This window comes from Myotis davidii, unplaced genomic scaffold (assembly GCF_000327345.1).
Source record: "Myotis davidii unplaced genomic scaffold, ASM32734v1 scaffold1622, whole genome shotgun sequence".
NCBI lineage: Eukaryota > Metazoa > Chordata > Mammalia > Chiroptera > Vespertilionidae > Myotis > Myotis davidii.
The window spans coordinates 49,342-76,468 of NW_006293535.1; the positions used below are offsets into that span (position 1 = coordinate 49,342).

The 27,127-nt window shown below is 48.3% G+C and overlaps 1 protein-coding gene across 1 annotated transcript in view; it reads left to right on the forward strand.

Moving 5' to 3' along the window:
* Positions 1-16,749: 16,749 nt before the first annotated feature.
* Positions 16,750-27,127, forward strand: part of LOC102755948 (E3 ubiquitin-protein ligase RNF213-like) — a 75,626-nt gene continuing 65,248 nt past the window's right edge. Inside the window, 9 exon segments of the mRNA XM_015566176.1 lie at positions 16,750-17,103; positions 17,977-18,089; positions 18,645-18,803; positions 19,117-19,295; positions 20,233-20,516; positions 21,189-21,445; positions 22,807-23,004; positions 24,593-24,812; positions 25,373-25,428. Of these exon segments, the coding sequence (XP_015421662.1) occupies positions 16,750-17,103; positions 17,977-18,089; positions 18,645-18,803; positions 19,117-19,295; positions 20,233-20,516; positions 21,189-21,445; positions 22,807-23,004; positions 24,593-24,812; positions 25,373-25,428 (1,820 nt within the window).

The window sequence follows — 27,127 nt, forward strand, 5'->3', positions numbered from 1 at the left end:
GAGAGCCTTTATTGACTGGCCAGTGTCCACTCCTCCACTTGGGAAGCCCAAGAGAGAAGCGGCCCTGACCATCTGCAGAGTCCAATATTTAAAGGGGACAACTACATCTGTGTTCAGGTTCCCATCGCAAGCAAAGCCAAGTTACAAAAGCTAATTGTGCAGTTTTAGCCAAGCTATTACATCATCCTCCTGTTATTCATTTCTGGGTAACTTAAAGGTCAGGACTACTCTTAGTTTTGATCTGTTTGTTCTTTGTGGGCCGTTGCTCAGGTGTGTGAGCTCAGTTCCCAGAAACTCTGCAGGGGCTGTCAAGCTGCTGAGGTGACTAGGTAATTAAGCAGGCCTAAAAAAAATCTCTGCTCTGTAACATCTGGAAGCACTTCCCTGAGAATAGCTTTGTCGGGCTTTTGCTGGAGGCACCCATCCCTTTTTTAGACATTTCTATTTCATTTCTTGGAGAGAATTTGAGGTTCCCCTTCCCCCTTGAGAATGAGAAGTGTGGCTAAGCTCAGCGGTGGGGGTGTTTCAGAGGATGCTGCTTGGAAGTGGAACCACAGGCACAGGGGTGAGTGAGGAGTTCCCTGCAAAGGTGGCCAGCTGTGCCTGGGTGTGTCATAACCTAGGCAGGCGGCACTCGCTGGCTGACCCAGCATCTGGCATCTGACCTCAGCTGATGCCTCCTGCTCCCTGGGCTGTTGTTCTGCCCTGTGGCAACCCCACCCTGCCCTGTGGTGACTGGGCCCTGCCCTGTGGCGACCCCACCGTGCCCTGTGGGTTCCCATACACTGGCAGCACCAGGTCAGCCCTTTTGTCCTGGACCTGTCACCTAAACAGCAGCTGGTGGCCTCCCACCAGAGTATCTGACAAGCCTCTTCGTCTCCGTTTCTGAAGCCCAGTTCATATATACCCCCAAACCCACATCTCAGGCTTCCCACCTGCCCTGAGCCAGGCAACTCATCCCTCCAGCACCTCGAGCCCAACCCCCAGCACTGACTTTCCTCCTTCCCTTACACGTTCCCCACATCTGTTCCTAGGAGACCTGCTGGCTGCTTGGGATGAGCCTGCCAGGGAGGTGTCTCCCTCCCCCGTTCCCTGCCATCCTCTTAGAGGAAAAGCCACAAGTCTTGCCTCAATGCCCCTGCAGTGCCCTCTGACCTCCCCGGCAGCCCAGCCCTCAGTCCAGTGGCCTCCCTGTCCGTCCTGCTCTGATCCCAGGGACACTGGCTGCTCCTATGCTTAGAGCACACCTGTCCTCAAGGCAGCACAGCTGCCCCTCCCCGCCTCCAGCCTCTGCTCAGCTGTCTCTTCCCCGAGCCCCCTCTCCCTGCCCCAGCCCCCATTGAATCTGCAGCCTGCCCCCCCATCCCACTTCCTCTGTGTCTGTCCTGTGGCTTCAGGGGAGACTTTTGCTCTCTTGTTCGCTGCTTTACCCCAGGTTCCTGGCAGTGCCTGCACACAGTAGGTGCTCCATAAATAACCGGGCCCATGTGTGTTTTGTAAACACGTGCTGCTGCGTGTGCATGTGAGTGTGTGTGCATGAGCACAGAGAAAACAGGTGCCGGCAGTCCCAGGCCTCCCTGCTCTCACCTGGGGTGACCTCCAAGGATGCACCTGTGCTGAGGGCAGGGGTACCCCTTCCATCGCTCCATTTCCCTTGCATTTGTACCAAGTGCACAGGTTTCAGACGCTGCAGATGGTCTGCAGGTGAACGGTGATGCTGAGATGAGCTCGGCAAACAGGATGAGTTTCAGAGACAGAGGGCTACTGCTCGCTCAGGCAAGTAGCAAGTCCTCCAAAATTCTCATTGGCTTTTATTGGGGAGAACAGCAAGTAACAATGACAAACAGGCATGCCTATGAGATCATCTGAGCTAAGTTATACATGACACTATTAATTTCCTATATTGTTCAAAGATCCCTTCAACCTGCAGCTGTGTACCCTCCCTTGTACTTTCCATGCCCTCATGACCTATTCATCACCTCAAGGAAAGTTCTGCCTCTGAACAATAAATCTTGGGTGCAAGACTTTGTTCTGACATGGCCCACTTGCAGGCCCCCGTCTGTTCTTGGCAGAACGTCCTCTTTTAATTACCTTCTCTTCTCACTTGACCGCTACATTTCCCCTTTTTGTTTAGCTTCAGGTTATGAATATGATCTTGGAGATCAATGATTTCTTGTGTTAAATTACCATGGTTTAATAAATGTTTCTTAACTTTATCCCAAGGGAAAGCTGTCTCATTGTAAGGTACAGGGGTGACACACAAACCAGTATGGTTCCAATCACACTTTAACTGTAATCACCTTTGCAAACTAACAATTTGGTCCCCTAATAAAACTACTGATTGTTCAAGATCGGCTAATTGATAATTGATTACATTATCAATTTTCCATTCAGAATTCCATAACTGTTCTGAATCTTTATGCCATTCTTGAACAAAAGTAGCAGTTTGGACTGATCGCTGTAATGCCACCCCAGCTGCTGCAGCTGTCGCTGTTATTGCAATTAACCCAAGAATTACAGCGATTAGCATGCCAATAAACCTTTTTGATTTCTTCAATATTCATTCCGTAATGGCTTGGAGAGCTCCAGCTAGAGAACTTTCCTGCCATCGTTGATCCATCTGTACAGGTAACCATACTCCTCTTCTGGCTCGCAATAGATACAAGCTCGCTCTACTGTGATTAAAATGTACAGTTATTTACACAAGTTAATAAGGTACAATTAAAACAAGATATTTCCCCAGTAGTTTGAGTCCATTGAACTGGTCCTTTCAAGGATTAGTGGTGTTTTTAGCCACACTCAACCAGGCTTGATAACCCAATTGCAGACATGAACACCCAGTCCCAGACACACAGGCATTCCAATAACTCCTGTTGAATAGTTGTTCATTCTTGTTCCTTCTTCATCTGGTTTCAAAGGCCCACGATCATCAAAAGGTCCAGGCATCCTATTAGAGTCATTAGTATATATTGGTACAGTTACATCTGTCCAAGATACTCCTCTCATTAATGGAGGATTCGGAATGTAGGCCCAATAAGTATAGTTCAACCCTTTTACCTGGGTAGTGAGGATAGCCAGCATAGTGACAAACAATGTAGAGGGAGTACAGGGCCTTCCATGGGCAGTCACAAGACGTTCCCCTTCCTGGCATAGGCGCTTCACCTGTCCCCATGTAGGTGGAGGGGTGTTTCGGGTGTGAGGCAACGGCACGCGAATTTTGTCCTCCGTGGATGGTTAGTTGCGCAAGCCGGTCTTCCAGTCCCACTTCATCACACTTCCTCTTGCTCGCCATGCCTTAACTTGATTCTTTTATCAGGACTCCAGAACTTCTTGGTTCCTGTGGAAACATAAGCATAGTCTCGACCCCACCTTAAAACGGTAGCCAGGCACCATTGGTTAGTAGGTGACATCTTGGTACATGACAGGCTGTTCTACCGGGATCTCCTTTTTATGTCTCCAGTGTATCTCAGCAGCTGACCCTGCATCTGCATTCAAATTTAAAAAATTTAAAGTAAATATAACTCTTAATAATCTTCGTCAGGGAGTCTGGCCTAATACCAGCTCCTCTCCCCCTTTTTGTTTTTGCAGCATTTCCTTAAGGGTGCGGTTCTGTCTTTTAATAATTGCTTGACCTGTACTGTTTCCAGGAATTCCTGTAATACGTTTAATATCAAACTTTTGGAAAAAATGCTGATACTTACCTGATAAATATGCCGAGCCATTGTCAGTTTTAATGGCTCGGGGTTTGTCTATTACAGCAAAGGCTTCCAGTAAATGGGTTATGACAGCATCAGCTTTCTCAGAGGACATCGTCGATGCCCATGAGAAATGAGAATAAGTATCAATAGAATGGTGAACAAATTTAAGCTTGCCATATTCTGACACCTGAGTAACATCCATTTGCCAAAGGGCATTAACAGTTTCTCCTCGGGGATTAACTCCCATGGGTAGACGAGCAGTGTGGAATGGCTGACAGTGAGGGCATGTTTGCAAAATATTTTCAGGCTGTCTTCAAGTGATATGATGCTTTTCTTTCAATGCTCTAGCATTGGAATGATACATATTATGCTCTCTTTGAGCGGAGGTTACTGTATCAACCAATTGATGAATGTTAGCATTCCCAGCAGATAAAGGTCCAGGTAGTAAAGAGTGAGCGTGAATGTGTGTTATATAGATAGGATCATGCCGGAGGCGCAAGAGCATTTGAAGCTGTAGAAATAGTTCATGCAAGTTAGACCCATCATCAAAGATAGTAGCCGTTTCAATGTGTTGTACAGTAAACTCCGTATATTGAGAGTCAGTGATAATGTTAAGAGACATAGAGTCTTTATCTCGTAGTAACATAACAACTGCAAACAACTCTGCCTTTTGTACTGATTGGTAAGGAGATTGCACTACTTTATTTTCTTTAAAATTACTGTATCCAGCCATTCCTTGTTTGTTTGTATCAGTAAAATAAGTTTCTGCTCCAGATAGGGGGGTAGGAGAAATCATTTTCGGTAAAATCCATTGAGCTGTTTTTAAAAACTGAATTCTTTTGTCTTTAGGATAAATATTGTGAATTTTCCCCATAAAATTACTAAAGTCTCTCTGCCAATCATCTGATAATTGCCAATGGATATCTTGTTGTTGTTTAGTAAAGGGAATTATAATTTCATCTGGATCTTGTCCACACAATTGTCGCAAACAGATTCTTGCCTTTTCTATTAAGATACAAATTTTCTGTAAATATGTAGATAATTTTTTACTGGATTTATGAGGTAAAAATACCCATTCAATTATGTTAGTATCCTGCATAAGAATTCCTGTTGGAGAATGTGTGGTATGAATAATTAAAACCTTAAGATTTTGTAATGATTGTATACTATCCAACTGTCCTGCTTGAATTTGTTGTTCAATTAATTGTAATTCGGCCTCAGCTTCAGGAGTCAATTGCCTAGGACTATTGAGATCTGAAGATCCTTTTAATGTTCAGAATAGATTAGTTAACTGATAGGTAAGGTTGCCAATAGATGGTCGAAGCCAATTTATATCCCCTAACAGTTTCTGAAAATTATTTAAGGTGTTAAGACTACCCCGTCTAATCTGAACTTTTTGAGGTTCAGTAATGCTTGCTGAAATTTTCTGTCCTGGAGATAACCAGGGCTCTGCTTGCTGAATTTTTTCCTCTGCTATTTGGAGTCCATACTCCTTAAACAATTTTCTAGCCTCCTGTAACATATTATGGACCTCAGGCTTTTCTTTATGTGTTAATAAGATATAATTCATGTAATGGTAATAAATGCCTGTAGCAAACATCTGCCTTAGTATTTGTAAAGGTTGATGAACATAAGCTTGACACATAGTAGGACTATTTAACATACCCTGGGGGAAGACTCGCCATTGATATCTCTGATTAGGTTGGCTGTTATTTAATGAAGAGACTGTAAAAGCAAATTTGTCACAATCCTGAGGTTGTAAAGGGATTGTTTAAAAAGAGTCTTTCAAATCAATAATTATCAGATGCTAATTTTTAGGAATTAATGCTGGATTTGGAATTCCAGGTTGTAAAGGTCCCATAGGCTCAATAATCTCATTAATCCATCTTAAATCAGTAAGCATTCTCCATTTACCTGATTTTTTCTTTATAACAAAGACAGGGGAATTCATGGACTAGAGCTGGTTTCTATATACACTAGTTGTATCTGTTCTTTAATAATGATTTGAAGTGCTTCTAACTTCTCTCTTGTTAGGGGCCACTGCTCTACCCAAACCGGTTTAGTTGTTTTCCATTTTAAAGACAGGGCGAAGTGCTTTGGAGTGGCCCCTTTATAAATTTTGGTCCTGAACACTGGTGTCAGCACCAGCTTGAAAAATCATTTGTCTATGGCCTTTCTGTAAAGAAAGTATAGTAATTGTAGCTCCCCATTGTTGTAAAAGATCTCTTCCCCACAAAGATAGTGCAATGGGGGTGACATATGGCTGTATTTGGCCCTTTTGTCCTTCAGGCCCCTGACATTCAAGTACATTAGAGCTTTGTAAAATCTCAGTGAGGGTCCCTGAACCTGTAAAGGTTGCATTTACCTTGTGTACAGGCCAAGATTGAGCCCAGTGCAAAATAAAAATTATAGTCACATCAGCCCCAGAATCCACCAGGCTGATAATTTTTATTCCCTCCAGGAATATTACTATAAGTTGAGGTCTTTGGTCTCCTAAGACTGTATGCCAAAAAATCTTTTTTCCCGTGCTACCAAATCCCCCAGTTCGCTTAACTGGTGCTGTATGCCCTATTTGTTTATAGGGAAGTAATAATAACTGTGCTATTTTTTATCCAGCCTTTATATGTATAATACCAGAAGCAGACATCATAACTAATATTTCTCTCTCGTATTCTGCATCAATAACTCCGGGATGAACTTGTAAACCTTTAGTCGTTAGACTACTTCTTCCCAGCAGCAATCCTACTGTTTCCTCAGGTAAAGGTCCATAAACCCCGGTGGGTCTTTTCTGTACCCCATCTCCAGGAGAAATAGTAAAATCATTAAGAGCTGGAATGTCCACTGTGGCACTTTGAGCGGTAGCATGAAATAAGGCAGAGACCTTCATTTTATTTTTCCCTTCTTTCTGCTCATATTGTTTTTCTTGGGGCCCTGAGCTAAGTCCCGAGTCTAGTTTCCCAACTTCATGGGTCTTTATCTTTAACAGACCGGCATTCATTGGCCCAATGTTGTCCCTTTTTACATCTAGGGCATAATCCGGGAGCATGTTTAGCTTTCCCTTGTGGGACCTTTGTCTTTCCACAATCCTTTTTTCATATGTCCCACTTTCCCACATCCATAGCATTTAACAGGACGGGGAATTGCAGTTTTTAATGCATCAGCTAGAAGATTAGCATTATAACTGTTAGAACGAATTTCTAAGGATAAAGGCAGTTGGGATTGGGCTTCCTCCCCATTTACAGTTCTTTGAACTGCCTTGTGCAATCTAGCAAGCAAATCAGTGTAGGGTTCATGAAGTTTTGCATAACCTTAGAGAATGATTGTGCCGGGGTGACGGCCTCCTCCATTTTTGACCAGGCCTTTACGAGCTTTAATCTGTGCCATAACAGCATCCTCTAACAGCACTTGTTGTGTAAACTAATATGTGCCCCAGTTCCCGTTAACGGGTCAAAATTAGGTCCAGGAGGATTTTATTAGGCGTCAATCATTGCCACTCTCCTGGCTTCTTCCCACCACCAGGATTTAAATTGCAGATATTGCCCTGGAGCTAATACTGCCTTAACTATAGCATCCCAATCATATGGAATTAATTAATAATCTGAAGCCAGAGCTTGTATTATTCCTAGTGTATATGGGACATTAGCCCCGTAATTAGCAACTGATTCTTTTAACAGTTTTATCACTCTTAACTCTACAAGTTGATGAGTTAACTCTACATACCTTGAGGGTATTGAGCATGAGCAGCTCTTTGTGTCCTCAGGAGGTGGGTGGAGGCTCAGCCACTAACGCTGGATTAAACGGCTAGTGCCCTTTTACTTTCACTTTTCGGTGGAGGCGCAGCCAACTCCTGAGGGCTTTTATTCTCTTTCTGTTCCTTAACTTAGGGCGAGTGTAACAATCACCATCCGTCTCAGCAGAAGATGAAACATCCAGCTCTGAATCGCTGGTTGAGGCCATGGTTTCATAACCTTTTAACTTATTTTTAAAGCTAGTTTTCTGTTCCTTTCTTGCTCCCCCAGTTCTGCAACAGCACGTGGAAGTGGCACAGAAGGTAGTAACCTCTCAGGAGGGAGAGGCTCAGGACTTAAAACATCCAGTTCCTGGAGCAGCACTTTGGGACGTCAAAGGAATTTTTTCATAATCTTCAGAATCAGACTGAAAAGGCTGTAAAGCTAATGTCCCTAAATTAAAAATAGCCCACACATCAGCCTCTATTGCATTTCCCTGTTGATGAGCCCGCCTTAATGACTTTCCAACTTGCTTCCACAACTTAAGATTTAACTGCTGTTTGCCTTCAGGGTGAAACCAGTAACAGTGCTGCTTAATTACCTTAAACAATTTTTTAAAAGCCTCATCCTTCTCTTTTACCCCTGAGCTCTGTAATAATGATCACAAGACAGCGATATATTGACTCTGTAATGACGGGGGATACCCCATGACTCTGTCTGCTGATTCCCGAAAGTTTCGTGTACTTCCGCGCGGCCAAATCCCTTTCGGTCCTGCTTGTTCCCGATAACTCACCTTTGGGTCCCTGTTCCAGGCGCCATATGCAGGTGGTCTGCAGGTGAACGGTGACGCTGAGGTGAGCTCGGCAAACAGGATGAGTTTCAGAGACAGAGGGCTACTGCTCGCTCAGGCAAGTAGCAAGTCCTCCAAAGTTCTCATGGCTTTTATTGGGGAGAACAGCAAGTAACAATGACAAACAGGCATGCCTATGAGATCATCTGAGCTAAGTTATACATTACACTATTAATTTCCTATGTTATACAAAGACTCTTTCCACCTGTAGTAGTGCACCCTTCCTTGAACTTTCCATGCCCTTATGGACTATTTATCACCTCAAGGAAAGTTCTGCCTCTAAACAATAAGTCTTGCTTGCAAGTCTTTGTTCTGACGTGCCTGCTTGCAGGGCCCCGTCTGTTTTTGGCAGAACGTCCTCTTTTAGTTAACTTCTCTTTTCACTTGACCGGCTATAGATGCTATGCTTGTGCTCAAGGGCACAGAGGGGCAGGCGCTTCATGTTGTGGGTTTTGTTTTGTTGATTTTCTTCTGCATCCGACCCCTGGGGAGGAGAACTGGGTGCCAGTCAGACCCAAGGGCGCTTGAGGGTCACAGAACCAGTGCCCCTAGGTGGTCAGCCAAGTGTCCACTCTCTCCTTGATTCTTTGCTGTCTAGATTTGGGATTATGGCGTGGCTGAGTGCCTGGGGTCCAGGTGGGACCTCCCGCCCACCAGGATCCTCACCCCTGCTCACTAGAACATCTACTTGGGTGGGTGGGGACCTTGGGAGGGAAGGGGTCTCTGGGGCTTCAGCAATTCAACAAAATAAAACCAAATCCTGCCCAGCCGGCGTGGCTCAGGGGTTGAGAGTTGACCTGTGAACCAGGTCACAGTTTGATTCCCGGTCAGGCACATGAAGAACAATTCACAGGAAGATGGATGAGCAACTGCTGGCACAGATGTTTGCTGGGTCTGCAGAGAAGGTAGGAGCCCAACAGGATGTGGTGCAGGCCCTGCTGGCTCCACCCCTTCCCCACTGGGACCCCAACAGGATGTGGGGCAGGCCCTGCTGGCTCCACCCCTTCCCCACTGGGACCCCAACAGGATGTGGGGCAGGCCCTGCTGGCTCCACCCCTTCCCCACTGGGACCCCAACAGGATGTGGTGCAGGCCCTGCTGGCTCCACCCCTTCCCCAAACCTGACCAACCTGTAAATGCCACACTGCACCTGCTTGGCCTGGACCAGGCCCTCAGTCTAAATTCTTTTAGGCGGTTCAGGGGGGGGTAAAAGGCCCATCCTGGGTCTTTTGGTTTTGAAAGGTAATCAGCCTAAAATAATCCTCAGGGCAAAGACACATTGGGGTGGTGAGGTCCTGCTCCCTCCAGCAGCCATCCTCCTCAGGTCCTCAGCAGGGCACAGTCACTCCCACGCAGAACCCTCACCTGCCCGATGCTCAGCACCCCAGTCACTGCCCTCTTCTCCCTCTGAGCACAGTAGGCAGTGGATGGGGCCATTGGCCGTTTTGCTGGGTGACTGTGGGTGTGGCAGGTACTGGTCCTGGTCAGTCAGTGAGGGTGCACAGCAGGGCCAAACACCTGTGCCTGAATGATGAGACCCTGCCTGACTCCGCTGGCCCCTGAACACCCCACACTTCAAGCCACGGGACCAGAGCTTAGTGCATGAGAGCACAGGACCACAGAGTACTTCCTGTCTGCTGGCTTCTCCGCTTCCTCACACCATGGCCATGCCTCGATATTTACAGGAATAAAAAGTGAAACCAGGAGGGAGAGCTGGGGAGGTTGGTTGCTCAGGGAATCTGCCTGCCGCAGGCTGGGTGGGTGGGACCTGCCAGGATCCCGGGGTCTGGGGCAACTGATACAGGCATGGAAGGGGAATATGTGGCAAGTCCCAGGCCTCCCTAGACCTGGGGAGAGGGTGGCTGGCTCTGCCAGGCATGATGGGCTGGCCCATCTGGAGGGCTTCGAATGCCAGTTGAGTCCGTATTTGAGGGGCAGGGGGTTAGGAGCCCCTCCCCAATCTGAGTCCCCACTGCTCCAGCAGGGCCCCAGGGAACTCAGGTGGGACTTCCAGGGGGATCTTGAGTGATGGAAGGTTCCGTGGGACGGTGAAGTTCTGGACAATACATTTCTTTCTTTTTTTTAATGTGTATTTTTATTGGTTTTAGAGAGAGAGGAAGGGAGAAAGAAACATCAATTGGCTGCCTCCTGCATGCCCCCTATTGGGTATCAAGACCACAACTGGGCATGTGCCCTGACGGGGAATCCAACCTGCAAACTCTTGGTGCCTGGGTCCACACTCAATCACTGAGGCACACCGGCTGGGCTCTTTTTCTTATTTCCCGCATTTTCTACATTTTCTTGAGGCCCTGCTGGAGTGGAGTATGGAGGGGCACTGGGGCCTGAGCCAGCTGCTGTGGCCAGGGGCTGGGGAGGATTCAGGCTTTCCTGGGATGCTCACTTGAGTTCCCCTGATGTCTGGCCCACAGGCTGCTGCTGTGGGGACAGAACATGCTTCCTCCCACCCTCCCAAGTTCCTTGGCTGATCTAATAAGTTAATTGATATAAGATCAGATTAGCAAAAGAAAAGCCACATTTAAGAACATGAACGCCTCCCCTATACCTGGGAGAGGCCCAGGAAAAATAAGTACCTTGCCCAGAAGCCACCAGGGCTCAGGGCCAGGCTGGCACCTGCTTGGTGGTGATCTGGAGGGCCTTGGGGGGAGGGAGGGGGCAGCTCAGAATTGGGGAGTGTGAAGACCAGGGGTCCTCAAACTTTTTAAACAGGGGACCAGTTCACTGTCCCCTCAGACAGTTGGAGGGCCGGACTATAGTTTAAAAAAACAACTATGAAAAAATTCCTATGCACACTGCACATATCTTATTTTGAAGTAAAAAAACAAAACGGGGACAAATACAATATTTGTATTTGCATGTGGCCCGTGGGCCGTAGTTTGAGGACCCCTGGTCAAGATGGTAGAGCTTGGACCCACTTCACTCCGACCCACTCCAGCATAGTTCAGTGGTTGGAAATAAAGGGAAAGGAAAGGTCTGGAAGCTGACTGAATAGAAAAGGTATTTGTGCCCTGAGGCCCTGGGCGGGTGAGACAGACACTGCCATGGGATTACGGAGCCTGATGGGGTTTTCTGGTCTGTGGGGAAGAAGAGCATCCGGGAGAAGAATGACAAGTTAGGGAACATGTCGTTCCCTCCCTCCCCCCAAGGCCCTCCAGATCACCACCAAGCAGGTGCCAGCCTGGCCCTGAGCCCTGGTGGCTTCTGGGCAAGGTACTTATTTTTCCTGGGCCTCTCCCAGGTATAGGGGAGGCGTTCATGTTCTTAAATGTGGCTTTTCTTTTGCTAATCTGATCTTATATCAATTAACTTATTAGATCAGCCAAGGAACTTGGGAGGGTGGGAGGAAGCATGTTCTGTCCCCACAGCAGCAGCCTGTGGGCCAGACATCAGGGGAACTCAAGTGAGCATCCCAGGAAAGCCTGAATCCTCCCCAGCCCCTGGCCACAGCAGCTGGCCCAGGCCCCAGTGCCTGGGTTGTGGGTAGCCTTTGAGTGACAGAGTGCCCAAACTATGTTGGTGGTTGCTTCTGGGATCTATGGTGGAGAAAGCCGGAGCCTGGTAGTGGCAAGGGAAGCCAGGGCACCTCATATATGAGTGTCTTCGATCTGGCCTGGCCCTCATGCAGGGAGGGAGCCCTTTGGCCACTGAGTCTAGTTGCTATCATGCCCTATAGGTCTCTGGTGATCTCCGTGTTTTTGAGTTAGAACTCCTAGAGCATTGCCGTTACTTTCCTGAGTGAAAGGGAGGAAGGGAAGTTTAGAGTTTGGATGCCCCAGAGCAGGAGCTTTAGACGGTCCTTCCTTAAAAGTCTCTACAGCTTGTTTTCCTTCAGGGTTCAACTGAATTGCATCCAGTTTGTCTGACTTTAAAGGGGCATAGAGAGGCTGGGCTACCAATGAAAAATCCAGTCAAACCCAGGAATCCTCTAAGCTGCTTTTTTGTTTTTGGAAGAGGAAAAGATATGGTTCCTCTAAGTCTTTCAGGGTTCATTAGCAGCCCATCTTTAGATATACGATGGCCAAGGTATTTTTATGAGGTAAGCAAAACTGAAGCGTATCCTTCAAGACCTTATGTCCCTTTACAGCTAGCTGCTGCAATAGGTAAATTGTGTCCCTTTGAGAGTCTAGTAACGTCCTAGAGCATAAAAGTAAATCATCCAGCCCTAGCCGGTTTTGCTCAGTGGATAGAGCTTTGGCCTGAGGACTGAAAGGTCCCAGGTTCGATTCTGGTCAAGGGCACATGCCCAGGTTGTGGGCTCGATCCCCAGTGGGGGGCGTGCAGGAGGCAGCCGATCCATGGTTCTCTCTCATCATGGATGTTTTATCTTTCTCTCCTTCTTCCTTCCTCTCTGAAATCAATAAAAATGTATAAAGAAAAGGACAGAATTCATTTTAAAATCATATATCTTATTATACATTTTCTTTGTGGTATTTCTCTATAGTTTCATCTGGGAGAAATAGGTGTGACTCTGAATATACCTGGGGCATCACAGTCCAAGTAAATTGTTGATCTTCCCAAGTGAAGGCAAAGAGATACTGAGTGTCCTTTTCTATTGGAATGCTGAAAAAAGCACTACATAAATCTATTACTGAAAAATATTAGCAGTCCACAGGAATAGCTGCTAATAAGGTATGTGGACTTGGAACCACAAGATTTCTAGTAATAACTATCCTATTTATAGCTCTGAGATCCTGTACATATCTCCATCCTTTCCCATTTGGTTTCTTTACTGGAAGGATAGAATTACAGGGGCCTGTACATGGAATTATAGGTCCCCTTTTATGTAATCTTGTTAAAGGGCTTAATTCCAGCCAGTGAATTGGGTCTTAGAGAATGCTGGTGAATATTAGGTAGAGGCAAAGTATTACCAATAGTTATTGAAATAGGAGTGGCTCACTTGATCTTGCCTATATCTGTACTGGAAAGGCCCAAAGTTGCATTGGAATTTCCTGCAAAAAACATTCAGTTTCAAGATTATTTTCCTCTGGTGGAAGTTCCTTTAAAATCATTATTTTCCCAATTGGTTCAGTGTCTGGTTCATTTAGTTCTAAATACATTTCACTCTTCCAGGAAAAAGATATGTGGCATCATGGGTTTCAAGAAAACCTCTCTCTATCAGGTGAATTGGGGCCGATTTGATCAGTAAGAATATATGTTGCTCCGTAACATCCCCTAGTTGAAAAGGGACAGGTTCTGATTTAAAAACAGTCATTGGTTGGTTAGATACCCCTACCATTTGTACTGAAGCTTTACCCTAAGGGAGAGGGAAACTTAAATGGGTAGGGTTAAGAACAGATAAAGTGGCCCCAGTATCCACAAGGGCGTTAGTAACTTCTCCTTTTATGATAATTCCAATTTCTCCTAAAGTATTAGTAAGGAGAAGGGGAAGTATCCTCTCATAGGCCTCAGAGCAGCCCTATACTTGCTTCTGTCTCTTTTCTCTTTGTAAACCCCATTTCAGTTTTCTACCTTCTTTCCTATGGTGGCCTGGCTTTTTACAGTAAAAACAGACTCCTTTCTCTCCTTTTCTAAGAGACTTCTGAGTAAAATTGACTTGGTAGCTTAATTGTTGGAGCTGTAAGTTCATACTTTGGGCAGCTTTATCTTTTTCCCTCTTTAGGGTAGTTTAGATAGCTGATCAGCCAGAATAGCCAGCTCTTCAGCATGAGTGGCCTGCCAGTTTAATTTGTGTTGTTTGATCAAAGTTACAAGCGCTTCATCTAGTCCTTCCCAAAATGCCAAGCCTAGTAAGGGATCGTTTTGATGATCCTTGAAACTATCTGGCGACAGACCTGAATATCATTTGAAGGTTTTTTCAAAATGTTCAAAGAAATCAAGCACTGGTTCATCGGGCTTTCTTTTACATTTCTGGATCTTGATCCAGTCCATTTTCCAAGGAAAAATCTCAGGTGCGGCTTGATAAAGCCAATGGGCCAATTCCCTGCATTTTTCTCTGTCTCTTTCTGTTTTAATAAATCATTTACAGGAGTCTGCCAGGGAACCTTATTCAGCCATTCTGTTGCCTTGCTCTCAGAAACCAGTAGGTGTATTAATTGGAACAGGTCAGAATAGCCAGGATCACATGTCCTAGCAGTTAATTCAAATTCCTTTGCAAACCCATTGGGGTCCTGGAGAGGGTCAGGAAAATCTTTAGTTAGGTTTCTTAATTCTGATCTAGTCCAAGGAACATGTACAATTGCTGGATCCCCTCTGCTGAGACAGGCTTTTCCCGGAAAGGAGCTGCTAGAATTCCTGAGTCATCTTTCTCTGAGTTTGTATTATCATTTTCCCCCAGGTCAGCAGGGAATGGTAGTAGAGGGGATACAGAAGAAGGAAGAAGAGAGGGGGAGGGCAAGTCTGCACAAGGAAGCTCAGAGAGCAAAGGGTATAGAAGAGGAGCAGTAGAAGGGGGAGGAATGGGGTCTTGGCACTTACTAGTACTTGCTTCAGAAGCCTTCTTTAGTTCAGAGACAGTCTCTCTCTAAAATTTTCTTATTAACTTCCTGTACAGAGGATATTTTAACTGATCCTCTCCTAGAAGCCTCTAATTTCCAATCAAGATAACCTTCTCATTCATTTAATTTAATTTTAGAGCTGGCTTTTTCTAATTGAGCACACAGAAAAATAAATTTGGAGGTGTCAAAAGGTCCCCACTTTGGCCATTTTAAGCTGATATCATTTTTACTTAAATTTTCCCATTTTTATGGATACTTGCAAGTTGAAATTCCATATGAATTGTACATGTACCCTGCTGGAGTGTTAACAGAGGGCTGGGATTCTTGGGGTTTATCAACCTTAGAGGTGCAACTTCCCATCTTTTAAAATTTTATTATTATTTTTGGCTATCTGCAGGAGTCTGAGCAAATTTTCTAGGGATGTTATGTAGTGGGTTGCAAAGTGTATGGCTTATGGGTTGAGCTCCATGAGACTCTCACACCTCATGTCCCAATTCAACCCTCTTACGTGTCTCGGTTTCTCTCCTGGCTGTCTAACAGCCAGAAGGGCTTGGGGCACTGGCTTACCAGGCTTTATGGGCGCTCCCCCAGATGAGCCAGTCAGTTAATTACAGTGGAGTTGGAATTTTCTATGGGGCAGCCTGCATGTCATGAGGTATAACCTCTGACACCTCCACACAAGTTCTTAGTCGCCTAAGAACACCCGAGAATCTGGGCAGGAGGGAGGATGTGCCCCTTTATCTTTGGAGCTGAACAAGTTCAGCTCTCATTTATATGGGGAAAGTTTTTTGCTCAGACTCTCAGAAAGCAATTCCAATTGAAGAGCCCAAATCAAAACCAGCCACCTGTTTTTTCTGCCAGTCTTTTCATAGTCTGGGTTCTATCAACCCTTAACCTTAGTTCCACCTCGAGGATTTTAAAACACAGCTCAAACAAAGCCAGACCATCTACCAAAGCAAGGGAAGGTCCTGGATCCAAGGTACAACTCAAACAAGTTTACCCAACGGGCAGGGAACCAGCGGACTCAATGGGCCCTTTGCTGGATCTTAGCACCGAGTCCAGGTCCACTGGACAGTCCTGGGTGAGCTTCTTTGGAACGCTGCTGTTACTACTCTAAGTAATGTTAACGTACAAACATTCAAACATTTAAAGAATTTTTGTGAGTTTATTTGAGCCAAACAGACGACAATTGCCGGGAAGCAGTATCTCAACAGATTGGGATAATGCTCTGGAAAATGGAGGGCTTTTACCTTGTTTTTATAAATTACCATCAAAGGGGAAGACGTAAGTGGTTACATGAAATCCACAGGTGACAGATTAGGGAGGTGGGAGAAAGCAAAGAGGGGAATCCTCTGGGATTAGATAAAAAGTGAAATGATGGCCATATGCTTCTTTTACACAGGTGAATACAGGATAGTTTATATAGTTAACAGTCGACCATTAACATGATAACAATAACAGTGAGGGAATTTGTGGTTTTCACCCTGGTGCCATTTGTTGTGCCCTGAGGGGTCTGGGAAAAGGGAAGTTACAAGTTACCCTGACATTCCACAGGGATGTTATCTTAGATACAAAAACACAATAGACTCAGTAAAGATGGAAGTTGATCTTTGTCAGGGAAAATACTGGCCTCGGACATGACTGTCCACTAGAACTGCTTCTAGTTAAATGTTTAATTTCAGACCATCCTTTGTGGTTACTTTAGGTCTTTGAGTTTGCACAACCGCCACGCAGGCCTTCCCTGAACTAGTCAAGTTTCATCCATAGCTCCTAGAGATGGGGGCCCCCCTCCTCTTCTTGGTGCTATGAGGGGGACCCCTTACACATGCAGGTTTCCCTCACAAATGTAAATGCCTCCTCAGCTTTCAGAGCTTCCCATGGCTGCCCTTTCTTAACAATAACCAGCTCAAATTAATATCCCAGAGGTGACGGGTTCTTCCCTTCACTGCCTTTGTAGACTCTGAGAACAGCCCAAAGGTGACGTCCATCCCTGAGGGGGAGATGGAGAGGAGCCAAGAGCTGAAGGATGACGGTGGTGCTCCCAGCCAGCCCAGCCAGCCGCTGGACGAGGGTACGAGGCCTGGTGGCCGCAGAGGGTCTCTGCAGGGCCAGGCTGCAGGGGGAGCAGCGGCCTCAGGAGACAAGTCTTCAGGCAGCTCGGCACCCCAGGATCAGACCAGAGGAGGTGCCCCCCCAGGAGGGAAGGACCAGGAGGGGGCCGGCCCCACTGCCTCTGCCAGATGGAAAGAAGGTGCTGCCCAGAAGCTCCCGCTGCCCATGCCGCAGGGGGGCCCCTCAGAGCCCAGGAAAGACCCGCCAGCCATCGGGCAGCAGAGGGGGCCCCCTGCCTCCAGGGTGAGTTGTGGGGAGGTGAGAGGACCAGGGTGGGCCTGCTATGTCCTTGACGCCTGGCTGTGCAGTGTGGTTCCAACGTGGCCTCCTGGTCTGGGAAGGGCATCCTCTCCTCCTCTGGGACTTCTCTTGGGAATGGGGAGCGGGAGAGGCTGCCCTCCGCCCCAGCTGCTGACCCTGTCACTGTGCCCATGACCCTGATGTCACCTGGCTGGAGACGATGCTGACCCTCACACTGTTGAGTCACAGTCTCCCTGTCCCTGTGGTCTTCTTGGCCTGATGTTTGGGGTCTTTAGTTTTTCCAGGAAACCATTGTCGCAGCCGAGCCAGCAGAGCCAGGGACAGAGGCTGAGAACAAAGCCCATAGTGAGACTCAGACACTGAAACAGCCGCCTGCTGGGGCCCCTGCCTCCTGGGAGCACTGCCTGTTGAGGGTCTTGTTCTGTAGGAGGCGTTGTGGCCCTGCGGTCTGTCCCACAGTTGGCTCCTCTCATTCAGTTTTTTGCCGATAGGTGCTGGGGTGGAGCCCTGAACGATCACTCCTGCCTCAGAGCTCACTCTCTAGAGGGGAGACGGGCCATGGGGAATGGATGAGGACAGAGGGCACTGGGGTGCACCCAGGGGACATGCCTGGGAAGGCCTCTCCCATGAGGGGTTTCTTGCAGTGAAGGCCTGGATGGGCAAGAGGCAGGCCATGGGGAGACTGGGAACGTGGCCCCGGCAGAAGGAATGCTAGGGCCAGGGCCTGAGGCAGAGTGTGGTGGCTGCTCAGTGAAATTTGGGTGTGGAGTCCTCAGAAGCCATGGTGGAGGCCCAGACCTCAGGGGCAACCTTGGCGGCTGGTGTTAAATGTGGGGGTTTGGTTACTTGTCCCAGGAAGCCAAAACCAAAGACAAGACTGCCATTTCTGGGGGGAAAGCCAAGCCAGGAAACCCAAAGGACAAGGACCAGAAGGAGCGGAAAGCTGATGCTTGGGAAGTTCCAGTGAGGTAGGGTGTGCGGCGCAGGGGGTCGTGGGGCCATGAGGCGGCCTGCCCCACAGGTGCAGGCACAGTGCCCACCCGCCCCACTGAGGGCATTCCCAGGTTTCGGGGGGAGACGGGGGAGTCCCTGGGGTCCCAGAGGTGGCACTGGCCTCACAGAACTTAGGAGAGCACTAGCCAGCCCCTCCCCCCCAGCACTTCCAGGGCAGATTGTCCCCTGCCCTATGCCCACCTCCCACCCCTGTAGAGGGGAGGCGAGAGGACCCACAACGCAGGTGGTAGGTTTGAAGTGTCAATGTGCTTGATTTCTGCTGGGTGTGTGTTAATGTGCAGTGAGGAAACACAGATCACATGTGTGTGCATTGTATGTGTGTGTGTTTGTCCATGTGTGAGTATGTCTATGTGAGTATGTGTGTGTTTTTATGGGTGTGAGTATGGGTATGTGTTTATGCATGTGTGCGTGCTTACATGTGCATGAGTATGTGTGAGTATTTGTATGTGTACATGTCTAGGTAGACAGCGTTGGGGTCTAATCGTCATTTCCTGGTGGCTTTCTTGCAGCCCCTTAGGCCCCGGGGAGGGGGTCAGGGTGTTCTTCCACGCCATCCTTTCCAAGGACTTCAGCTTTGACCCTGACCAGCACCAGATATTTGTCCGGGGTGGAGAAGAGCTGGGGAAGCCAGAATGGAGCCTCAACGTGTGCGAGCTGAAGATCACCAAGTGAGTGTCCTTGGCGCACAAGCAGCCCCGCAGGGATGTACTGACACCCATTCTTTGAAATCTATCGCGACAGTGCTTTTTAGCAAAACCGATGACATCCTCGGCTTTTGGAAAATGAATATTTCAAACAGCTCCTCCCCTCAATGCACTTGCCCTGTGTCCCCGGGCCCGCGGCCCCTCGTTCTGTCTGGGGACAGGGCCTCAGCTGGTGTCCATGTGTAGCTCTCGCTATGCACTCCATGCTGGGTTTCAGAAGAACTAAAACTTCCAAGAGGATTTTCTGATAACTGGCTGGTGTCCCCTCTGTTCACAGATCCTTAGAACAGGTCGGGGCCCTCATTGAAGGCTGCGCCGTCCTTTCCAAGCGGCTCCTGGACAGACCCGTTCCATACAAGTATGTGGTCATCGGTAACAAAGGCTCTGTTCAGGACAAGGAGAGCGAGGATGTCAACCGCTGCCTGCACCTAAAGTCTTCGCTGCTGGACTCGGGAGGTAGGTCCTGTGGGCAGTGGCCGCAGACACATGCAGGGCCTCCCGTGGGCAAAGGCTCCCGGGACCCATGTGGGTCGTCTCTGCTTAGTGGGGCCCACCCAAGCCCCATGTGACAAACCTGAGTTTGGAAGCAAGTTTTCATCAGTTGAGCCTGAGCATTCACATATGAGAGGGAACAAGGGAAAGGATTTGTCATTAAGCTGCTAGGAGGAAGGAGGCTGGGCACAGAGTGGTAGGCAGGGCAGGAGCTGGAAGAGGCGCGTCGGCCCTTTCCAGGGGATTTCCATGTGGTACCCACCCGCCACCCCACTGTGTGGTAGTGGCCACTCTTCTCTTCATTTCCTATTCTCCGTTTTGTCTTCTTTTTCTTATTTATATCTTTATCTTCCTTTGGTGTTTTTCTTTGCCGTTTTTTACTTGCTGCATGCAGTTGCATGAGTGTGTCTGTCAGCCCCAGGCCCTGTCTCCTGTACTGTCCTTCATGGGTTGGGCATCCTGACGCCCAGTACGGGGACAGTGGCACTTGCACTAAGTCACTTACGGAGTGGGGCTCACTCACTTGTGAGTGACACAGTTTCAGTATAAAGTGTTTACCCACCGAGTGACCATTTTCTAAGGGGCTCGTGTGCCACATTTGCTGAACCATCAAGCTTGTTAAAGACATGTTCACAGCACATTCAGGCTGCTGGGTGGCACCTACCCCTGTATGGCATCTGCATGCCTGTCCTCGACCCAGCCGGCTCCCCACAGGCCGGCCCCAGTGCTGCTGACTTGTGACGGGCATCTGCGGGGAGTGAGGCTGGCTACCTGCCCAAGAGTTCTCTAGTCGTCCTTTCTTCCCTTCCTGGGCTCACTCCTCTGCTCCTGCTGGTCAAGAGCCGCCTCCAGGGCAGAGAGTCCAGGTCAGGCAGGTTGTGACGCCTCCTCTCCCCTCTAGACTGGCATCAGTATGATGACATTATATGCATGAAATCCACTGGAATCAAGGAGCAAGTCCTGAAATCTGTCAAGGAACGGATGGGGAAGGAGGTGATAGAAACGAAGAAGCAGGCGGCCTCCATCATGCTGGACCGTGTCCTCAGCATCCTGCAGACGTGGAGCACCGTCAACTTGAACAGCTTCTTCATGCAGTTCCGCCAGTTCTATTCTGTCGTCAGTGAGCCCATGGTCTACAAGGAGCAGGCGCAGACCTGGACCTCCCCGCGTTACCCAAAGAATCAGGTACAGGCTTGGGGGGCACATGCAGCCACTCCCTCCATCTTCTGAGCAGCCAGCATCGCCCCACCTCCTAGTGGCCAGTTGACCCTTAGACTCAACGGGCAGGTGCAGATGGGGGCAGGTGGACCTTCATTCCTTTTCTCCAAATACCTCCTCTTGGGAATTCTTTGTTCTTCCTATTTTCTTCCTCCTCCCACTGCTGGTCCCACCTCCTCACCCGACCCCACCCCTACCACCTGGTTCAGCCCCCACTTCTGGCCCCACCTCCTCACCTGACCCCACCTCCTCACCTGGCTCCATCCCTCACCTGGCCTCCAGACCAAGTAGGAAGAAGGGGTGGAACCTCCTTTCTGCCTCTCCACTTGCACTGTGGTGGGGCCGGGGTAGTTCTGAGATACATCTGGGCCCACATATGAGATGACCACTGAACCGTCGTAATCACCCAGGCCCTTACCTGAAAGCCCCTCCACACGCTGGGGTCTCCGGACACCATTGTTGGGGGCAGCTCCCAGAGGTCCCAGGCAGCTGGGCCCGGAGATGGGGTGCTCGGGTCACAGCTGTCCCTGCCCCTCGGGGCCCTAGGCCTCTGCTCAGGTGAGGCGGACCTCGGCGCAGCGATGGTGCAGCTCAGATGGGTTTGGCTCCACACTTCTGTCTCCGTTTCCCCTGGGCCAGATGGGGCAATACCTGTGGAAGTGTTTGCAAAAGCACATGGCACTGTTACTGGAGAAGAGCGAAGACCCTCTGCCCACGGACTTTCCCGTGAGGAGTAAACTGAGGATGGGCCTGATCGCCCTGCACGTGGCCGCGGAGCTGAAGCTTTCCCTCTCCAAGCATGACCTGGGCACCCTGTGTGGCCTCCTGTGCACCAACCCCAGTTCCCCCGGTGACCTCTTCGACGACCTCAGCCTCATCTTTAGAACATCTCAGAGGTAGTATGTGTGGGTGTGGGTGTGGGCGTGTGTGAGAGAGAGAGGGAGAGAGAGAGAAATGATTTTACAGCCATTTCTACTGGTTTTCATCTGGTTATAAAAATAAGTGCTGGTCTAAAGTGGAAGAAAACGTACAAGAAATAAAAACTACCTATAATGTTACCACTCACTGTTGTCATTTCAACATTTATTCCTCTTGCCCAGTGATTCTCAACCTTTTCACCTCATGGCACAGATACATTAATGACTGGATTTCTGCAGCATGCGAAAAGCACATCTTTGCTGACCTTACCACAGAATAGGTATGACCGTGCTTCATTCACCAGAAGGCTACTGTTGTGCTGGCTGTTGTCATTTTTACTGACAACCTCAGGGAAAGCGGCCAGGGCCCTGACTCCATAGTTAGCAGTGCAGGTGTTAAAAGCCTCGAGACACATGGGTTGAGAATCACTGCTCCGCCCTGTCCCAGGCATAGATGCTCATTTTCTGACATAAGCTGTTGAACACGTGGCTCTGCAGAGGCTGTGCTGTGCCACATCGCATGATGAGTGGCTGTAGGAGCCCAAGCCCAGGACACTTACAAAAGCAACGTGGGTCTCTGCCACCTCCGAGTTTAGTTCAGGAGACAGGCTGCTGTGCTGGCCAGGGCCGTCGGAAGCGTGAATGTCTGGCCAGCATGGAGGGCTTTGCCTTTTGCCGGGTGGGGGCACCTACTCCACCCTCCGATGGTCCTGGCGTCTTGCTGCAGATGCTCAGCCGCGGCCTGACTTGAACTCGAGGCTGATATTAGGCGGCCTGCCCTGACAACAGTGAGCGGTAACATTATGGGTTTTACGAATGGACAAGCCAGCCGAGTGCCGTTCATTTTCACCAAGCGGGGATGGTGGTGGGTGGACGAAGTGTGTAGGTGTCCTGAGTCTGAAAGCAGTGATGCTTTGTGATGTAGGAGACACTTGATTATAGGCACCTCCCATTGAAGAAATTGCTTTACACTTGCACTGGCTGTCACCAGAGGCCTGGGATCACATGCCAGCCAGCCAGCCATGGCACTGGGCAGGGGTGACTTAGCTGCCTGAGCCTCAGTTTCCTCTGCTGTCAAGGAAGATGGAAATGCCGCCAACAGGAGTTTACTGAGGGCCTTCAGTGGAGGTCTCTTCAGTGCCCAATGCGTTGGGGTTCACTCGAGGGCGCCCTATCTCCCATGGGACCCTGTTACTCCCTGGTCCAGTCACTCTGCTCAGCCACCCACAGTGCGCCTGCCTGCCCTGTGTGAGGCACAGGCCCTTCTTGGTGGGACGTCAGACCACAGGTGAGCTGACTGGCACCCTCAGCTCACGGAGGGGGTCTCTGTCCCATTTCAGGTGGCGAGAGTACCTGGTGAACCTGTGTGGAAGGAGCATGGACCAGGGGGTGGACCTCTGGGTGGGCACCCTGCCCGTGCTCCACTTCTGCATGCGGCCACGCCCCCCAGGACGGGAGCCCAGGATTCAGCCCGAGAACACCTGGGCAGCCCTCGAAGGACTCTCTTTCTTGGAGTTTCGGGAGAAAAGGGCACATGAGTAAGTGGTGGGCTCCACTTCCCCACATGAGTCTCGGTGGACCTCCCTGGTGCACTCAGTCCTGCTTCTAGGACACAATCAATGCATCTCTTTTCGTAAAATGACTTCTTTAAAAGATGTGAAACATATAATACAAAGAAAAATACAAAAATGGCCTGTTAGCCATCGTCAGGGTGTGAAGTGCCAGCTTTTTCTAAAAGGAAACACAGAAATCACAGTCTACAAGGGAAAATGGTGGATCCAGTTTAAGTGCACACATTCAGTTGAAATAAAAAAAAAAACACAAATGCAGATGGACAAAAAGTTAATGCTCACGTTTTGCCAAGCATGCCCCACTGGTGCTGCCTCGTAAGATCCTGTCTGCAATGCCATGCGCAGTGTGTGTGCATCGGTGGGGTGCAGACCCTCAGTGTCTGTTAAGGGATGGATGGATCAAAAAGACCTGGTGTATCTATAAAAGGCAGTATTATTCAGCCCTGAAAAAGCAGGCAGTCCTATTGTTTGCTACAACATGAATGAAGCTTGAGAGCATTAAGCCAAGTGAGATGATTCAGAGAGAGACAAACTTTGTATGATCTCACGCATCTATGGAACCTAAAATGTCAAACTCGTAGAAACGGAGTAGAATGTGGTTACCAGGGTCTGGGGGCTGGGGGAAGGGGTAGATGTTGGTCAGAGGCTACAAACTCCCAGCTGTAAGGTGGGTTCCGGGAGCTAGCACAGTGGTGTGACTAGTCAGTGGCGCTGCATTACAGACACGAATGTTGCTAAGAGAGTAGATCTTAGATGTTCTCACCACCAGCGGGGAATGAAAACGAAGGAGCGTTGACCTCGGAGGTCAGCGGCCAACGTGATGCAACATACAAGTGTATAAATCCACACATTGTTACTCCTTCCAGTGATACCACGTTATCTATCAACTACATCTCAATAGAGCTGGAAACAATGGCCGATTCTTAGTGTGTTTTTTTATTGTAAAACATACATAACCTACAATTTACCAGTATAACCACTTTAAGTGCACAGTCAGAGGCATTAAGCACATTCGAATTGTTGTGCAGCTGTCACTGCAGAGCTATTTTCCAAACTGTAACTCCGTCCAGTGAAGCACTCACGCGCCCCCCTCCCCGCCCTGGCTACCTCCCTCTGCTTCCTGCCCCTGTGGGTGGGCCCACACTAGGTACTCCTGTCAGTGGAACCACACAGGATTTGTCCTTTGTGTCTGGCTTATTTCACGCAACATCATGTTTTCAAGGTTCATCCATGTTGGTGAATTCTTTCTTTTTTTTTTTCTTTTTCAGTTGGTCAGCAGCCTAGCCAGGATCTCCAGCCAAGTTCTGTGTCCATGTTCTCTTGCTAGGTTCTCCAGCTAGGTTCAGTCACCAGGTTCTAGTCAGGTTCTCTTGCCATGCTCTATCCAGGTTCTGTCTCTAGGTACTGTCATGTTGGTGAATTCTTAATGTTGTTGTTTCCTTTTCATTGGATCCACCTCTTAGCACTGACATTATTTTTTAAACCCAAGCTTCCTCGATCCTCCCTCCTGGTCTGTGGTCTGCATTGCAGTGCTCCCCGCCCTCTCCCTCTGCAGGAAGAAATTACTCCAGCTCATGGTAGAGAAGAAATACCTGCTGAGTGTGGATGAAGACCTGTTCCGGTCCTGGTTCAGTGTGCTGCCTCTGAGCAGCCTGGCTGCCTACCTGCAGGAATTCTCTGACTACCTGACATTCTTTCCAGCGTGTGTGCTGGACTGTCTGCTGGGGACCTACTACCGGCTTCAAGGACTTAAAGATGTCAACAAAAACCTGGAGGTCCGTCGCCTGCAGCAGGCGCTGGGGGCTCGCTTGGCACAAGTGCCCCAGCAAGTTAGCGTGCAGAGCCCTACTTCCTCTTCCCGGGGAACCTGGCGGGTGACACACTTAGAAACAGTGCACTGCACCTGGCAGTGTGGCTCAGTGGTTGAGCCTCGACCTATGAACTAGGAGGTCAGGGTTCACTTCCTGTCAGGGCACATGTCCTGCTTGTGAGTTCGATCCCCAGTGTGGGCTATGCAGGAGGCAGCCGATCAATGATTCTCTCTCATCATGGATGTTTCTATATCTCTCTCCCTCTCCCTTCCTTTCTCTGAAATTAATCAACAAATAAATAAAAATAAAGAAATTTTTAAAAAGGAAGAAACTGTACTGGGAGGCTCCCTGTTTCTTCCGTTTCAGTAAAACTCTAGCCTTCCCTTGTTTATGTCTGTGTGAGGCAGGAAGAAAATAACTTATTGCTTGGTTTTATTCATGCTGGGTTTTTTCAGGTCTGTTTTAGCGAAGACTGTGGTGCCGTGATTAAGTCTCTCCTGTCTTTCTTTTCTTCACCACCCTAGGACATTGACAAAACTGTAAAAATGCTGCTGCACCTGCTGGTTATCTTTCAGGACAAGTAAGTAGCAAAGCAAAAGGCTGTCCTGGGGCTGCGGTGGCCCCCCACCCCGGGTGGCAGTGTCCCAGAGCTGCCGCCATGGTCGGAAGGCCATAACCATACATAGCCCTCTTCCTCCTTCGATTTATTAATGCGATAATCCTGTTTTTTAGGGACAATAATAGCTATGAACTGGTGACATTTTAGTCTGGTTTTCTGTGCATCTCCCACTTGTTTCTCAATGGTCGTCGTCGTGCTGCACACCCAAGCCTGTGCCCTGCGCTCCATCAGCATGTAGCCTTCACATGTCCACCTTAGCACAGCTCCATGTAATCATCCGAAATCATTGGCTCCTGGCCTCTGACCCTGGAGGGGCAGTGCACAGGACACCATAGAAATGTTCACAGGGCAGGACGGGCGATCACTAAGAATCTGCAGCACCTCCCCGTCCCTCACCTGAGTTCTCAGGTGTTCAGGTCAGAGGCGGGGCTCGCAGGAACCTGTGACTCAGAGGCCTTAGCCAGCTCTGCGCAGCACACATCCCCTGGCCATTCGCTGCGTGGCCCTGTCTGAGCCCACCTGGATCAAGTCAGCAACTGTCAGTAGACAAAACCTGGTCTCCACCTGGAGGAGGCTACACAGCACACAGCCTTCCTTTTGCCCTCCCTCCCTGTATCTTTCAGAATCATTTTCAAATTGACATAATAGTTTAGTCTTTAAAATGTACATTCCTAGCCTTTTCTCAAGTAAGGGGCTACCCTTGGAATAGTTTAACTCATCTTTGTTAAAACACTTCAGACCAGGGAGGTGTCCCTGGTCTGCTTTAAATCCTATCTAATAATAGACAAACATGGTAATTGACCATACCTTTGCTACGCCTCCCATTGGCTAATCAGGGTGATATGCAAATTAACCACCAACAAAGATGGTGGCTAATTTGCATACTGCAGGAAGTGTGGGACAGCGCCAGCTGCCAGTGCACCGCCATCCAGGGCAGGCCGGCCCCAGAAGCCCTAGAAGCCACCTGATATGGTAATAACTCCATCAGTAAGCACTCTGAAAGTCAGTGGCATAAATGCACCAATTAAAAGACAGATTATGAGGGTGAATCAAAAACAAAGCCCACTTTAAATATAAAGATACATATTGATTAAAAGTAAATGAATTAAGCTGCAGCCTGTTTTGCTCAGTGGATAGAGCATTAGCCCGTGGACTGAAGGGTCCCAGGTTTGATTCCACTCAAGGGCATGTACCTCAGTTGCTGGCTTGATCCTCAGTCCCTATCAGAGCATGTGCAGGAGGCAACCAATCAATGTGCCTCTCCCTTTCCCTTCACTCTCTCTAAAATTCAATGGAAAAATATCCTTGGGTGAAGATTAACAAAAACAAAGTAAATGGATTAAGTAATGTTAAAGAGATTATAAGAAAAACATATTCCAAATTTTGTTAGTTGTATAATGGATATGTTTAAATTATTAACACCTAAGAAATTGGGTGAAGGGTACATATAATATGCATAGTATTTTATAGGGTTTTTTTCATGAGATTATTTCAAATTAAAATATTAAAAAATTAAAAATTAATAAAACATTAATTGAAATGTATCTGCATTACATGAAAAATCTCCTAATTGCTTCTAGCATAATTTATTAAATTGCGCTAACATTTACAAGGGTTCAATTAAAAAATATCTAAATTCTAAATGATATAATTGCAAATA